This window comes from Paramisgurnus dabryanus, chromosome 10 (genome assembly GCF_030506205.2).
Source record: "Paramisgurnus dabryanus chromosome 10, PD_genome_1.1, whole genome shotgun sequence".
In the NCBI taxonomy this organism is placed as follows: Eukaryota; Metazoa; Chordata; class Actinopteri; order Cypriniformes; family Cobitidae; genus Paramisgurnus; species Paramisgurnus dabryanus.
The window spans coordinates 16,374,349-16,389,032 of NC_133346.1; the positions used below are offsets into that span (position 1 = coordinate 16,374,349).

The 14,684-nt window shown below is 37.6% G+C and overlaps 1 protein-coding gene across 3 annotated transcripts in view; it reads right to left on the reverse strand.

Annotated features, from left to right (window-relative positions):
* kcnip1b (Kv channel interacting protein 1 b) overlaps nt 1-14,684 on the reverse strand; it is a 51,765-nt gene that overhangs the window by 6,553 nt on the left and 30,528 nt on the right. Inside the window, exon 1 of one of the 3 annotated variants that reach the window (XM_065290624.2) lies at nt 12,124-12,370. The exons of the other annotated variants lie outside the window; for them this stretch is intronic. Within the exon in view, the coding sequence (XP_065146696.1) occupies nt 12,124-12,181 (58 nt within the window). The 5' untranslated portion in view covers nt 12,182-12,370. Of the gene's footprint in view, nt 1-12,123; nt 12,371-14,684 lie in introns of those variants that run through there. 3 annotated transcript variants of the gene reach the window in all.

Below are 14,684 nucleotides of genomic sequence, written 5' to 3' on the forward strand. Positions count from 1 at the left end.
GGCAGATGGAATGATGGGCCATGGGTAGATTAGGAGAGTAACCTTACAAACCTTATAAATCCACTATTTTTTTTTTATTTGCAAACACCTGCTATCCTTAAACACACATGTGGTGATGGCATAACAGTTAAATGTGAAGTGCTATTGTGAATGGTCCTTTTATTAATGTGAATGTGTCCATTTTTTTAAATGGTTTAAATTTCATTTTTTCTATTCAGAAACCGAACAAGTTGTCTCAAGGTACTGATTATAAATTATACTTTCAACGAGGATCTATTACCTCAATTTATACTCAACATACGGACACATCAGCCTGGTGATTTATAGCACAATCAATAGCACACCTCTCAGTCACTAATGAGTCTGATTCATTCTTTATTTTCCATGTATGGCTCTCTCCACCTTCTCTTCTATAAATAAATAAATGCATGCTTCTCGAAAATAAATGAACTAATTTCATGGCGTTTATCTTTTTTCCCTTCTAAAAAGACCTGCTTAGGACTGGTTTGGGGTTATAGCTGGTTCATCAGTAAAATGAGCTGGTTAAATCTATCAACCGGCATGACCTTTTCTAGTAAAGCTATTTGACCAAGGACATCCGTGCTGGTTAAGCGAGATGGATAGCCGAGTGGGAAAACTAGTTTTTAAATGCAACATATGTTACAGCAGGTTTTTATTGTATCTCCTCTCAGTATGCCAAGTCAGTGGGAGATATTTCACTCGAGTTTGTCTGCACAGATAATGATGGTTGTGATTAGCTGAAATCATCACAAGATATGCTAATGCTCGTCTTCCCTCTGGCTATGTAATTTACATTTATGCATTTGGCACACGCTTTTATCCGATTACTCACATAGAGTCCTATTGTTTGTGTTATGGGTCATTGTCTGTGATGCAAACATTTTGCATTTCTTAGTGGTGACCATGGTTTATGGCAGGTCTTTCATCATTTTCGAATGTAATCTACTGCAAACAGCCCCATTCCATACGTCTTTGTTCACTTAGCAAACTATTCACACATCTTTGTCATATGTCTTTATTTATAACTTTTATCATTATTTATGTCTTTTTATGTGTGACCATTAGTAGCATTTAAGTATCATTTGTTACAATAATAACATACTTGAAAAATGTTTTGGGTTACGTATACGAAGAATGTGTTCTTATTTCATGTGTATTTTACCCATTAAATGAGACATGAATGTTTTTGTGCTATGTGCACAACATAACCATCCTGCTGTTTTAGCACCATGTGAATGGCTCATTATGGAGTTTCAATTATAGCTTGTTGTCGCATTCAGTGATGCAACTTTTGAGACTACCCGCGCAGCTTTTTTTCAAAAAGCACCTAGTAACAAAATTAGCTATTTTTGTCTTTAGCAAATTTTTGTGACTTCTGAAAAAAGACTTGCATCATAAGTAAAGGTGTTTTAAATTAGGCCTATACAAAACGTGCTTCTCTGTAACACACTTGTACACCCTGTCTGCCTGCAGCAAAATTACATTGGCTGTGTTCGAAAAAGCCCCCTATACCATTATTCTCCCTACGTTTGTTTGCTAAATAGTCTTCTTGAATGGGTGAATAAATACGAGTGAGTGAATTCAGACACTAAGCGGCGGAAGTGCTGCCATCTTGTGTCGAGACGCGGGAGTTCATTTGGCATGCATTTCACATTAAAGAGGTAGCTGTCATGATTCACGATGCGTAGAACCCAATTGGAGACGGTTCAAACACAAAACTTTATTGACCGTAACAAAAAGGCCCGCGAGGGGACAGAACAATTGACAAAACTTATGGAGGCAGGAAACATGGAGTCACAGGGACAAAACGAACCAGGAAAGCAAACACAAGGGCACTAAATAGGGGTGTAAATGGTGAGGATGCAGGTGACATGAATTAAACAATAATAAGATCATTAACAAGGAGACGGGGTCAAAAGACGAGACAGGGAAGCGCACAGCCCAAAACAAAGGCCATGTGCTACCACACAAAACACATGGGGCTGTCATGATCCTGCCACAAAGAGCAAAAACTATGATAAGAAGGCAGGACCATGACAGTAGGGGCTAGCCGTTAAGGGTACATCGGTTATACACAACCATTACTGCTGAACATTATGGGATTGAATAACTGCACTTAATAATGCAATTTCAACGGGCTCTCCCCTTAAGGGGAATCGCACACCGACTGCGCAGCTCAGCGCCGCGCATCGCCGCGTTGCGTCGCGCCTAGGAGAACTCGGAGGTATTGTAAACCGGAAGTGCACATTAAATAGCGCAAGCTTCGTCAGATAGCGTCTACTTCAAAATGTAAAATATACGTTAGCAGCCAATGTTAATCATTAATGATGTGGGACAAATATGATGTTATTTAATGTAAAACTATGTGAGTAGCGCTGTGTGGCGCGACAGGGATTTGAGCAACTTCCTGAGTCACAGCTGGGCGGCGCGGACAGGCGCCACCTGGCGGCGCCGGTGTGCGTATACTTATAGAAAACAATGTGTTCAGTTGATTTAGAACGGCGCGGCGCAGCCCTGAGCGGCGCGGCCCGTGTGCGATCCCCTTTAAAGGCGTTCTAAGCGAATCTGTGTGTTGATTTTTGAAATGTGTTTTCAAACAAACTGAGCATAGTTAACTCCTCCCCCTCCCTTCCGTGCTTTCATGAACGTGCCCAAACCCAACCCCCAAATCCTTCTTGGCGTTTATTGGCTTGAACACTTTGTTTTGTTTCGTGGTGCAGGTTTGGCCACTGTGTTTATATTGAAGTTTGTAGAGCCTGGGCTGTCTACAGAGATCGCGTTTTTTTACAGTTAGATCAGCGGACAGGCAGCAAGCAGATAGTGAGGAGATGTTTGCTGTATGTAACAAAAAATTTTTATGGTCTAAAACGCGTGAATTCGCTTAGAGCGTCTTTAAATAGTCAACTATTCAAACGTGTAATGTGTATTTTTAGCGTCATCTAGTGGTGAGCTTGTGAATAGCATTTAACATCAATTTCGAAATGCAATGAGAAGCTACAGTAGCTGCAATGGGACAAACGTGTCATTGTCTTAAGTTGGGTACACACCAAAAGATTTTTTAAATCTGCCGCTATGTGGTCATGACAGCACACTGCGCAGATTAACTTCACAAACAACGCAAGACTTAGCATAGAACACAGGAAATCTTGCGAAGATCTCGCGATGTTTCTCGCGTCCAAACGTGACTTCACATTAAACAAACATGGCAAACAACGGGCATAAAGAAATGGCATTAATACACTGGACTGCTTATCACATCTCTGATGTCCATCTCACTGTGGACTGTGCCTGCTGTGCCATGTAGGTGGTTATGGTTTTTTCTTTCATCTGCTCGCTGTCTGATTGTGTATCATTTAGTTTCACGTGACAATCTACAGCGTGTGTGCGTTTGTCCTCTGGGCTTCCCCCCCACAACAGGATTTCTGCTTGTAATATTCAACATGGTGAATATTTAAAATTTGCAATGGGAGCGGCCCCGACATGCTTCTGAGCAAATTCAGACGCTCTTAATGCACCATGCACAACAAGAAAATCTGTTAAGACAATCAGTGCAACCACGAAGACGATCGTGACTCTACCTTGAATTGTCGTAAGGGAAATAGCGGCCCAAATTCAGCCTGAATATCTTGTGGTGTGTACCCAGCTTAATGCCCAATCCCATTTCTCTGTTTTACACTTACCCCTTAGTTTCCCCAGATTCCCCAAATTCACAAGAATGTGCAAAACTAAGGGGTAGGGGTAAGGGGTAAAACAGAGAAATAGGATTGGGCCTAAGACAGTCTGTAGAACAGTTTGTCCTTTAGGGCTACTGTAGAAACATGATGGCAACTTCCATGTAAGAGGAGCCACGGTGTATGTACAGGTATGTAGATAAAAAGGATATGTATGTAGAATAAAAACAATACAATTCATTATGTAAAGTCTTTATACACCACTGATAATATAGTTATGTATATTATATTACATTTCTTTCAAGAGATCCTTCTAAAAGTTACACAATGCATCTTTATGGGTACAGGAAGCTATTTCGGACACAGCCATGGTGAGTGATGACAGCAGAAGTGATAGCTTAGCCTAATTACCAGGCAGAGCTCTAGCATTCACATCTTGTCATCCCTATGTGATGTATCTATTACAGCCTTTATCACAGTTAGCCTATTACAGGGGTTCTCAAAGTTTACATTCAAAGGTCCAAATCTGAATTCCCATAATTTTCATAGGTCCGGAAAAACTTTATGTAAATCATTTGTTTATATAACAAATCAACACAAATAGTTTGGGAAAAACATAAGTGTATTTTGCATTTAAAGTAAAAAAAAAAAATTAAATAAACACAAGAAATATGCCAAAAGTAACCAGGTGCAAAATACAGAGCAACCTAATTAGAGAAATGGCACAGTTTGTTCTCCATCATATGCATAAACCATGGCAAAAAAAGTGTGGTTGGTAGGCAGAGACACTGACCAAAATTAGGGGGTGCACCTATAAATTGCCTGATGATTCTTGCTATGCTTCTCAATGAATTACGGTGAAATGACGCTACATCCAAAAGCCAGGGGGCGCTCTCGGGCAGAAACTTAATATGTGCTGCAGACGAAGAACCAGACACACGGAGCTCCAGGAAATGTCTTAAGGATATATTTATATTGCTGTTCTTCAAACCTTTTCAGGTATTTTCATGATAATAAAGCATATGTATAAGATTATGTTTGAGGAGTTTTGCTTTTTTAAATGCATGTTTTAAACGACTCAAACCAACAGTGATTGGTAAGGACTGATCAAAAGCCGTAGTACATGAAGTAGCTGTGCATAATATCTGGGTGTGATGGCTACAGCGTCACACAGGAAATTTTTAAATAACTCGTTTTATTTTCTGACCAGGAATACTCTTAAATCTAAAAAGAAAAAAAAAACTAAACGAATGGTTTACAAGTTTAATATGCATTTGTAAAATAGCAAATGCACACATTTAATCAATTACATGGAAATTAATGCACTTGTAATATGAAGTGGACGCGGGTCCGGATCAAGTTGCCGTCGGGTCCGGATCCGGACCGGAGTCCGGACTTTGAGAACCCCTGGCCTATTACATCCTTTATCACAATAAAGAAAATGAAAAAAGCAGAAAATCATCAACTAACTAAAATATTTTTAAAATTTAAGGTTAGAACTGTTAACATTACCTGTGAACTAACATGAACTAATGTGAACAAATAATACATATTTTACATGTATGTATGCATGCATGCATGCAAAACATAACTATAAAAAAAACATATTTCACTGGGATGGCCAGTCAGTTTAGAGTTTTTTAGGAACCTCATTGTCTATTCTACAGATGGATATGCTACAGTTTTGTGTCGTTACTTAATGATGTCATAACGCAATGATGTCACAATGCCACTTAGCAAATTTAGCAACAAAAGAACCTGTCTTTAGCACCTTTCCCTGAGAATAACACTTGTTCATTCAATCTTGTCCAGTGTCAAAGAGGTTTGCAATGTATTCAAGCTATACATTTTTATCATTATTTGTGTTCTCATGATCTTTGCGCTGCTAATCATGCTTTACCAAGTGAGCTATGAGTAATCTGTGTTATATAAACTAAACCGCATATAATTATGTATAATTATAAAATGCATAAATATTGATTACAATTAACAAAATAGTTTCATAGTGTATGTTAATTGTACAATCTTAATTATTAAAATATGATAAAATCATTTTTGATACTTTACAGTGTCCCCTTTATTTCCCTAATATTTTAAACAAATCCATCTATACACAATGACAGTGATAGCGCTGTGAACTTAAATCTACTTTACAAGCTAAACTGATAATGGAGAATATAAATATACAGATGAATCTAAAGTGAATTACAACAACACTCAGATGCATCATGAGACCAAACGGCATGCAGTAGGTATTGTGATAAAGGATGTAACAGGCTAACTGTGATAAAGGCTGTAATAGATACATCACATAGGGATGACAAGATGTGAATCTCCTGCCTGGTCAATAAAACAAGAGGAAATCTCTTAACTTACTTCATCACTCTTAATTATCACCTCTCTTCTTTATATCATGTGTGATAGATGTGATAGTGAGAATGGAAATCCTGACAAATGGCGGGAAGAGATAAGGCAAAACAAACAATGTGAAAGGACAAGTGTCTGAATATGCATACATCTTTATAATAAGCAAATTCAACTTTATTTGTATAATTTAAAGCAACTTCTCACTAGTCAAGAAAATTGAAATGAATTGTATATTCAAGTTGACCCTAAAAATTTTACTCTGGGAATTGAACCCATGACATTATGGTTGTTGTTGGTACATACAGGTCAAAAGATAATACAATTAATCAAATCAAATACAATACACACAGTATGCACATGAATAGGGTCATAGGAAACGTATTACACAAAGGGTTGAAGATGGGCATGTTTGGAGAGAACAGAGAGACCAAAAATACGTTGAATAGAAAATGGACAAGATGCACCGAAGACCAAAAATGAGCTCATGTGGAGGGGAAAGCAAAGCCCAGAACGAGACTGCTTAAAAACAGTGACTAAGTCCATAAAAAGAGCAGCAGCAGGAATACACTAAAATAAACCTTACAGACACAGCCTGCACTTTCAAGTAGCTATTAGTGCCATTAGAGTGATTCTTTAAAACAGAGATTAGACAAAAAGAAAGTTAGCTTTTATAAAAAGTTAAAAAGAACATCCAGTTTTTAAATATCTATTTATCCAAATTGTCTAAGTACGTCTGCATTTATGCATTTTGCAAACGCGTTAATCCAAAACAATTTACAGGATTTCTGTTTATACAAGTCAAGACCATGTCAAAGATTGAAATTAATGCGATATCAAACTTTGGTGCTCCTCATCTCATAATAAGATTATAAGACTTTAGCCTGGATTTCACAGACAGGGTCACATATTATAAGTAAGCGATTAATATATCAAATAAAGTGTAACATGCAGTCTTTCTAGAACCAGCACAACACATAAGAAGTCAATGACATCAGATGCCAACCTATGATGTCACAGACACATTAACTGTAATTTACCACCCACTCATGCAGCACACTACAGGGAGTTGCTCTATAGATCACAGTGATCCTGACAGATCTATAGGTTAAGATGTCAGAATAGCAAGGAAATAGTTTAATAGGAGGGACTGAATATTCATGAGCAGCTGGTGTATAGGCAGTGCTAATCACTTGTTACTGCAGCTCTGTGATTAAGACCGAGCCACAGTTACTGCCCCCATGAGCCACAGCTGAGGGCCAAATGAAACCCAGACCAGCCAAAGGTCTTGGATCACTGATCTTTGAATGGAGAGACTTTAGTTTAAAGCTTAATGTCCCACAGCATTTGGCATGTGCTAAACTGTTTGGCTGGAGCTAGGGGAATAAAAGAGTGTCCAACAGACGGGAGCATAGTATTACGTCACTAAATTTAAATCTGAAAATAATGATTAATTCTGTTTAAGCTTTAATTTAAACAAAAACATTTGTTTAAATGTAGCTCAAATAAATTGATTGCAATCACTTATCTAAAAAAATTTAGTAAAACTGAATGAATAATTTTTTTCTGGATCATAATAATTTTTTCTGGACCCTTCATAACTTAGTTATGCAACTATACAAAGGAATCTCTAAAAAGCGCTAGGTTGCTTTTAACCCAGGGCCAGGTCACTATTTGACAGAACACACTGTAGTGTTGCCACATTTGTCAAAAATTAGATAAGGATATTAACCAAATCCTCTTGGCATGTATTAAATATTTATCAAATACTTTCACTTCAAAACTGCTTAATCCCAGTCTCGGGCCATTCAGAAATACAGCTTTGTTGGCGATTTTTCAGCAAAATCCTTTAAGTGCATGAAAGATAAATGATGGCGCGTGTAACGACTGAAAATCAAATTCAAATTTGTGTCCCTTGTGAGTTCTTGCATACAACCCAAACGTGGCAGTGACATGGATCACAGAGCCCCCTAATGTGTGGTTCTAATTTTTTCTTTTTACATTTAGACTTTCATCATTTGCAATGTTTCTTGTTGATCTTTAGCAATTTTGCAAATATTTACTGTGTTTTGTCCTGAAGAACTACATTTTCTTAGGGGGTGTGCACACCAAAGCTTTTACGCCGTGGCCGGCGTATGTTTTCAATTGTTTTCAATGGAAGCTCTGCAGATAGCATTTCTTTACACGCTGGAAGGTGCTCAGCACCAGTGGTGTAGTCTACGTGATACGCAGGTATACGCCGTATACCCACTAGAAATGGTCAAGGATTTCCGTATACCCACTAAAAATAGCGCGAGGATGCGTAACAGCATGGTTTTGTGACTTTTAAACTTTTAGTCATAATATAGATGTGAAGCACTGATCATTAGCATGCTACACTTGCCACTTTAGCGGGTTGAAATACATATTAGGCTATATACTTCCTGCCGAACTGCGCGATCCGATCGGCGTATTAATTTCTATGAAATCAAATTACTATAGTGACGCGAAAGTGACTGGGGAGCAGACTGGTGTGACGCCACAGGGAAGTGACAGCAAAGCACCGCGAGAGCGACTCCAGTTATCACATGGAGAAATCTGCTTTGAATCACTCTCGCGGTACTTTGACATCACCAAGAGGTCTGCTTAGCGCCAAATGAAGTCGAACCTGCAGTGTAGCTGCTCACGCGACACTGAGAAGTGAACGAGTGAAGCAGTGCTGCAACATAAAATCCATAGAGCTTACAACGCACATGTGAGTACAACATTTAAATCATCAGTCCAGTTTATTACTTTATCTGGAGGTAAGGCTCCAAATGCAATAAAATAAGCCCGTGATAATATCCTGATGGTTTTTAGCTGCCTTCAGTTCCTCTGCATGTTTGCTTGTGCTTCACAGTGTTAAACTTTCCTTCTCTGTGTTCATTTATATATCTGCGTTCAAGATCATCTTGACAAGATGTATGATCTTAAACTTCTGTGAGGAAATTCATGTCTGCGTTGATGTTCAGTTTAGACTTGCAAATTTTAGGCTACATGATGGTCTTGTAATAATAATTAAGTATAAGCCTATTTTCATTTTTAGACAATGCTTATATTATATGCAAAAAAATAAGCTTTAATATCAATGACTATGCAAATGATAGTTAATTCATGGTCATCTTAAATGTGTATTAATTAAAAACATATAGTTGTCAGATAATATCTATTGAAAGAGTGAATATTTTTTTCTCCTTCAATGCATGTGTTTGCCACGGATTGAAGATTGTAAACAGTATATTTAATTTTAATTAACAGTTAAGTAACTTTTGTTCCTGAGTTAGATGTTGATTAACACTAAACCAGTCTAAAAATCAGTCCAGTTTCCGAAGCTGTAAACCCATTGGCTCTAAAGTCTTTTTTTTCTTATAATAAACTGACATGTTGATAACACATTCAGTTTATGTGTTTATGAGTACACTTTCAGAATGCTCTAAGTTACATGAAGATCCATACTGTATGCATCTGTGAGTGTTGTGGTGCTTATGAGGTGTCGCGCTAGGATGAGTGAGCATAAGGGTGAGAGGGAAAAATCACAGTATACTCACTACAAAAATCTAGACTACACCACTGCTCAGCACTGAACGGCGAAAGTTGAAAAATATTTTAGGGTGAAAAGTAAAATAATTTTGGGTGTAAAGCTCAACTCGTCAATGTCAGCTTTCACACGGCCGTCCAATCACAGTGGAGGAGGGGGGACAAATATCACAACAACCAAAGCAGAAGTATCACAGAAACCAAAGGGCTCAGCTGAAAAAACAGCTGGCATTCGGAGTTCTCCAGTTGTTTTCAGCCGCGTTTAAAAGCTTTGGTGTGCACACTCCCTTAGAAGTGAAGGGGGGTGAAAAAAGGAAGAAAAAAGGGGCGCACTTAGAGGTTTTTGCAGCGAAAGACAGTCAAATTTGTTAAATACCAATGAAATGACTAAAGTGAGATTTGTGAAAATATGGCATTTCAATAACTGAATAATAACATTCTAATTGCCATCAAAGTAAAATGACTGAACCTAAACACAAGAGCCAGATGAAAGAAAGTGTCCGATCAACCAGAATGTGTATTTAACGGCTTAAAACGGGAAGCGGACCGCATTGCCTTTATTTAACTGACTTCAGAAAAGAGAAGTGCGTGCGATTTTTATGTTGCTAGGCAACCACCGAATCAGTCAAGTATTAAAACATGAGCACTCTTGAAACTTTGGTTTGCTGTTAAGTGTCACATTAGCAGAAACTTTAAAGAGAGTTCGCTTGCTCTGACCTTGATCGAGGGTGAGATGTGCACAAACACACAAAAGACAGTGAGTGAGTGCAGTCTCTGGATGTTGCAAGCAACTTCTGTCACCTCTCCCCTCATTCAATTGGACAATGAAAAAAAAATTGAATGAAGCCAGGTGCTTTTTTGTTTAGAGTTGACTTTTTTCAACTTTTTTGCAGCACTCCGGCAAAAAAGGCTTGGGGGCCGGCAAAAACATGAGGCATGTAACTTTATTTTTATTATTAAATTATAATTATAAATAAAATATTATAAATATTAATAAAATAATTATTAATAATAAAGTTTTATGCCACAAAGACCATCATTAAGGTCATTATCAATAAGGTGTCCTATAGTTACCCGGCCCTGGGTTAAAAACAACCCAGTATTTTTTAGAGTGTAATTTGAAATTCGTATACATAATATAAATAATAATAACATTCAAATATAAATAAAAAAAGGTCCTGTATTAAACAGATTCCTAAAGAGCACCTATTTCATTGCTAAAAACAATGTTATTTTGTGTAATTGATATAGTGCAATGTGTTTGCGTAGCTTATGGTTAAAAACATATAATTTTCTACATTTTTGTAGCTCCAGATATCCCTGCCATCCTGAAATGCACTGATTTTGTACAAAACTCATCCATTTGAAAGCTCTGTGTCCCTCATTGGCCAGCTAATCTGAATGTTGTGATTGGCCTGAATACTTCTGACGTCAGATGTGATGCTCCTTACCATGTTTGAAAGATTTGGTTGCTAACAGGAGTTAACTTACAGGCTGTGAGTCCGAAGCGGGAGGAACTATAATAATGTTGGTCTTGTCTACATCACCAATCCCAGGAAGTAAACTGTTGCCCACAATCCGTGTGTTGTTGTAGTAAAAAAAAGAGATTTACGTCGGAAATGATAACTCGCGTCATTGTTTACTTTAGGGATTGTACCGTTTGCATATCATTAACATGTACTTATACACACTTACACACCAAAATAAATGTAAAATCGTGAATCGGACCATTGATGCTCTTTAAGATTTGTTCTTAATTTATCTTCTGTACAATACCTCAACAAATGTATCTATTGCTTACAAGAATGGATGGATGGATGCAAGGTTAAATGAACAGATGGATAAATTATTAACGCCTCTCTGGGTAATCTGCATTGCAATAGACTAATTTAACCATGTTACTTGGGTTTAAGCTTGTGGTTAAATCTGTGATCTCGTTATACGAAGAACGACATATGCGCTGCTGTATAATATTTATGCCCTGGCTGCCATTCCCGTGATAACATCCCATCATCTGTTCTATCAACCCTGACAAAGCTGTCTCCATGACAACTACACTACAGCGCATGTGAACAGGAAGAGGGCTGATATGTGAGCAGAGTGTTAAAACACCCGCTCATGAACCAAGATGCCACACAAACAGAAAGATGTCGATGTTTATCTCTGAGAAGAAGTGAGGTTAAAACATCATTTGTAAACAGTGGAGAGTGATGTGGATTTCTGCATCTCTACCTTGCTTCTGTGTCATTTTCTCAGTTTATTAGTATGCACTGTTTGTCCTTGAAATCTTTTCTTTGAGTGTTTGTAAAGCCTTTTCAATGTTGTGGTTCTCTTTAGTTTAGTTAGCCATTGATTTAGTGCTATTATTGATAGCAGTTCTTCAAAACTCTTTGCATTCCCCCCTCTTTCTCTATCTCTATTTGTAGTTACAGCAATGGATCACAATGAGTCAATCCTAATTTCTCACCTGTCTAATCTAGATTACACCATCTCTCATGCTGTGTGAACGTACCTCTGGATGGTTGTCTTTGCCTTGTCTGCATAGTCAATGTGCCCACTACTGCTCCCATGTTGTCACCGCAAAGACAAGCGTGTTTAAACTAATACGTCTGCCAGTCTGTCTCTTGCTGTTTGTCTTTCGTCAAGATGCTTGTTGAAGAGCCGCCTCTTGTTTCTTTCTGCACTCTTCTCTTACTTGTGAATAGATGAAGAGGAGCTGGAATAATCTTGCTAAAAGCATATGGTTCATTCCCTGATGCCCCTCCCACAAATTTTTCCCTCTCTCTCTCTCTCTCTTTCTCCCCTTCGAGTTTCCCCGTCTCTCTGCCTTTCTGTTCCTTTGCTCTCGCTGTTTGGGTTTCTGCTGGGTCCCGTTTGTTATTCAGTGTCAGGAACTGTTGCTGTGCAGACGTACTCAGTGTGAATGTGAGAAGGATGAAGAGTGAAAATGAAATGCTTCTCTCGTATTATTGATGCTCAATTTTTTTTACACAGCCACAATGTAGCAAGATGGATGACTTTTGTTTTACTACTCTCACACACACGCATGCACGCACAGGTGAGGATATGTGGTTTACCCTCACTGAATTTTTTTATGAAATAGAAAGCGTTATATCCACATATAGTCCTCATAACCACATCATAAAACCACATCAACTCCCACACACTGTGTTTGTCTGCGGCACAGACTTTCTACTAACTTCTGCTTTTAAGCTTATAAATATCATCTACCTTTAAACGTAACCCTTCACAAAAACCTTTTTTAGCAACTTTATACATTTCCCCTTTAAACTGTATGCTCTCTAACAGTAGTGGGGTTAGATTTTAGTATCCATGTGGGAATCAATACTAAATTTTATGTAGGAATTGTTTTTCCAATTGAAGGCGTCTTTAAATGTCCCTGAAGGGTTTATCAGATTAATTCATTTCTAAAGTATTGCCACACACACACATACATCAAAAGTGGTGGAACGTATATAAGTAGTTTCATCATCCACTGTTTATTTCCACTTATGAGCTGTTATGTGTGTGTGCGTTAGGTGACTCAATGATAAGAGGGTTTTATGCATCAAGTATTTTATATAAGCGGCTAGAAGGTAAAGTGTAAAGTTTTATGCGGTTTTGGCAAGTTTTTGATGACAAAGTCTTGTCGTTTCTGGGTAAACTACGTAAACGTGAATCAATCCCTGCATGGGAGTCAGCTGACATTGGCTTGACTTAGCACCCTCTTCTATGCGTTATAATATTAATACGCTTGCTACACTGAAAAAAATGATTCATTGAATTTAATAAATTTTTTTAAGGTAAATGCTTGCAATCAATACATTTAAACAAAAGTTTTATATTTTATTTTACATTACTAATCTTTTTTGTTTAAATGTAGCTTAAATAAATTGATTGCAACCACTTACCTTAAAAAAATTGATTAAATTCAATGAATCATTTTTTTCAGTGTAGTAAAATTTTATCTTAGCCGCTGTATTTTGCTGCTTATGATGTCCAGCGATTTTTCTGTGTTTTCTACTGCATCTATTTTATTAAATAAAACATTTTATGAAATAAAACAATTGTGAAAAGCGCTTTATAAATAAAATTGAATTGAATCTGTGATAACGGTGACATCATAAGCATGTGTTCCTTCAGTTATAGACGTTTCAGCAGTAACAACATAAACAAGCAGCTTTCAGGGTCAACACGTAGCTTCAAATGTCCTAAATTGTTGTAAATCACAACAAAGTCCTTTTAAAGTAGTTTATTTATATAACAGGCAAAATAAACAAGAAGTACATTACCTAGGAAACCAAAACATTTGTTATTTTCGATTAGGTATTTGTTCAAGAGTTCAGTTTAGCAACTAGTCAGACTATTAAACAAACAGAAACCGGAAGTTCTGACCAGACGCTTAACCGCGACAATGCACGTGCGTCCGATGAAACCGCCTATAAGCATGCGTGAAAAAATGTCGCTTTTTATTACACGGCTCTCTGGAATGCTTGATTCTGATTGGTCAGTTGAGACATTTGCAGGTTCGTTCTTTTTTCAAATAATAACCGCTCCAAAGTAATAACGCATAGCCGGTACTACTTGTACGATTAAAATCGCTCCATCGCCATCTTGTGACAAACACTGGACAACCATAAATTTTTAACATGTACGGAAAAAACAAAACATTTAAACAGTGGATAGAAGAACGAACAACGACAAGACACAGAGAGCTTACCGAGACTGAACTTGACAAAATAGAGCATGACAGCTATGAAGCCAACACACAAAAAAATACAGGATGGGCATTAAAACTTCTCAAAGACTGGCTAAAAGAGAAAAAAAATGGAGACAGACAAGTATGAAGCAGAGGATCTTAATAAGGTATTACGATCATTTTATGCATCTTTGCAAAGTTTCGCGGAAGGATTAAACTGTTAATTTAAAACAAATATGCCAATAAAATGTTTCAAATTCATATTTATGTCTAGTTTTTTTTCTTATGTGGCAAGTAGCCGTGTAATAACCGGGATAATGTAGAGGCTTCGCGTCGGGTCCTGATCACACTGTCGGGGCTTATTTCCCGATAAC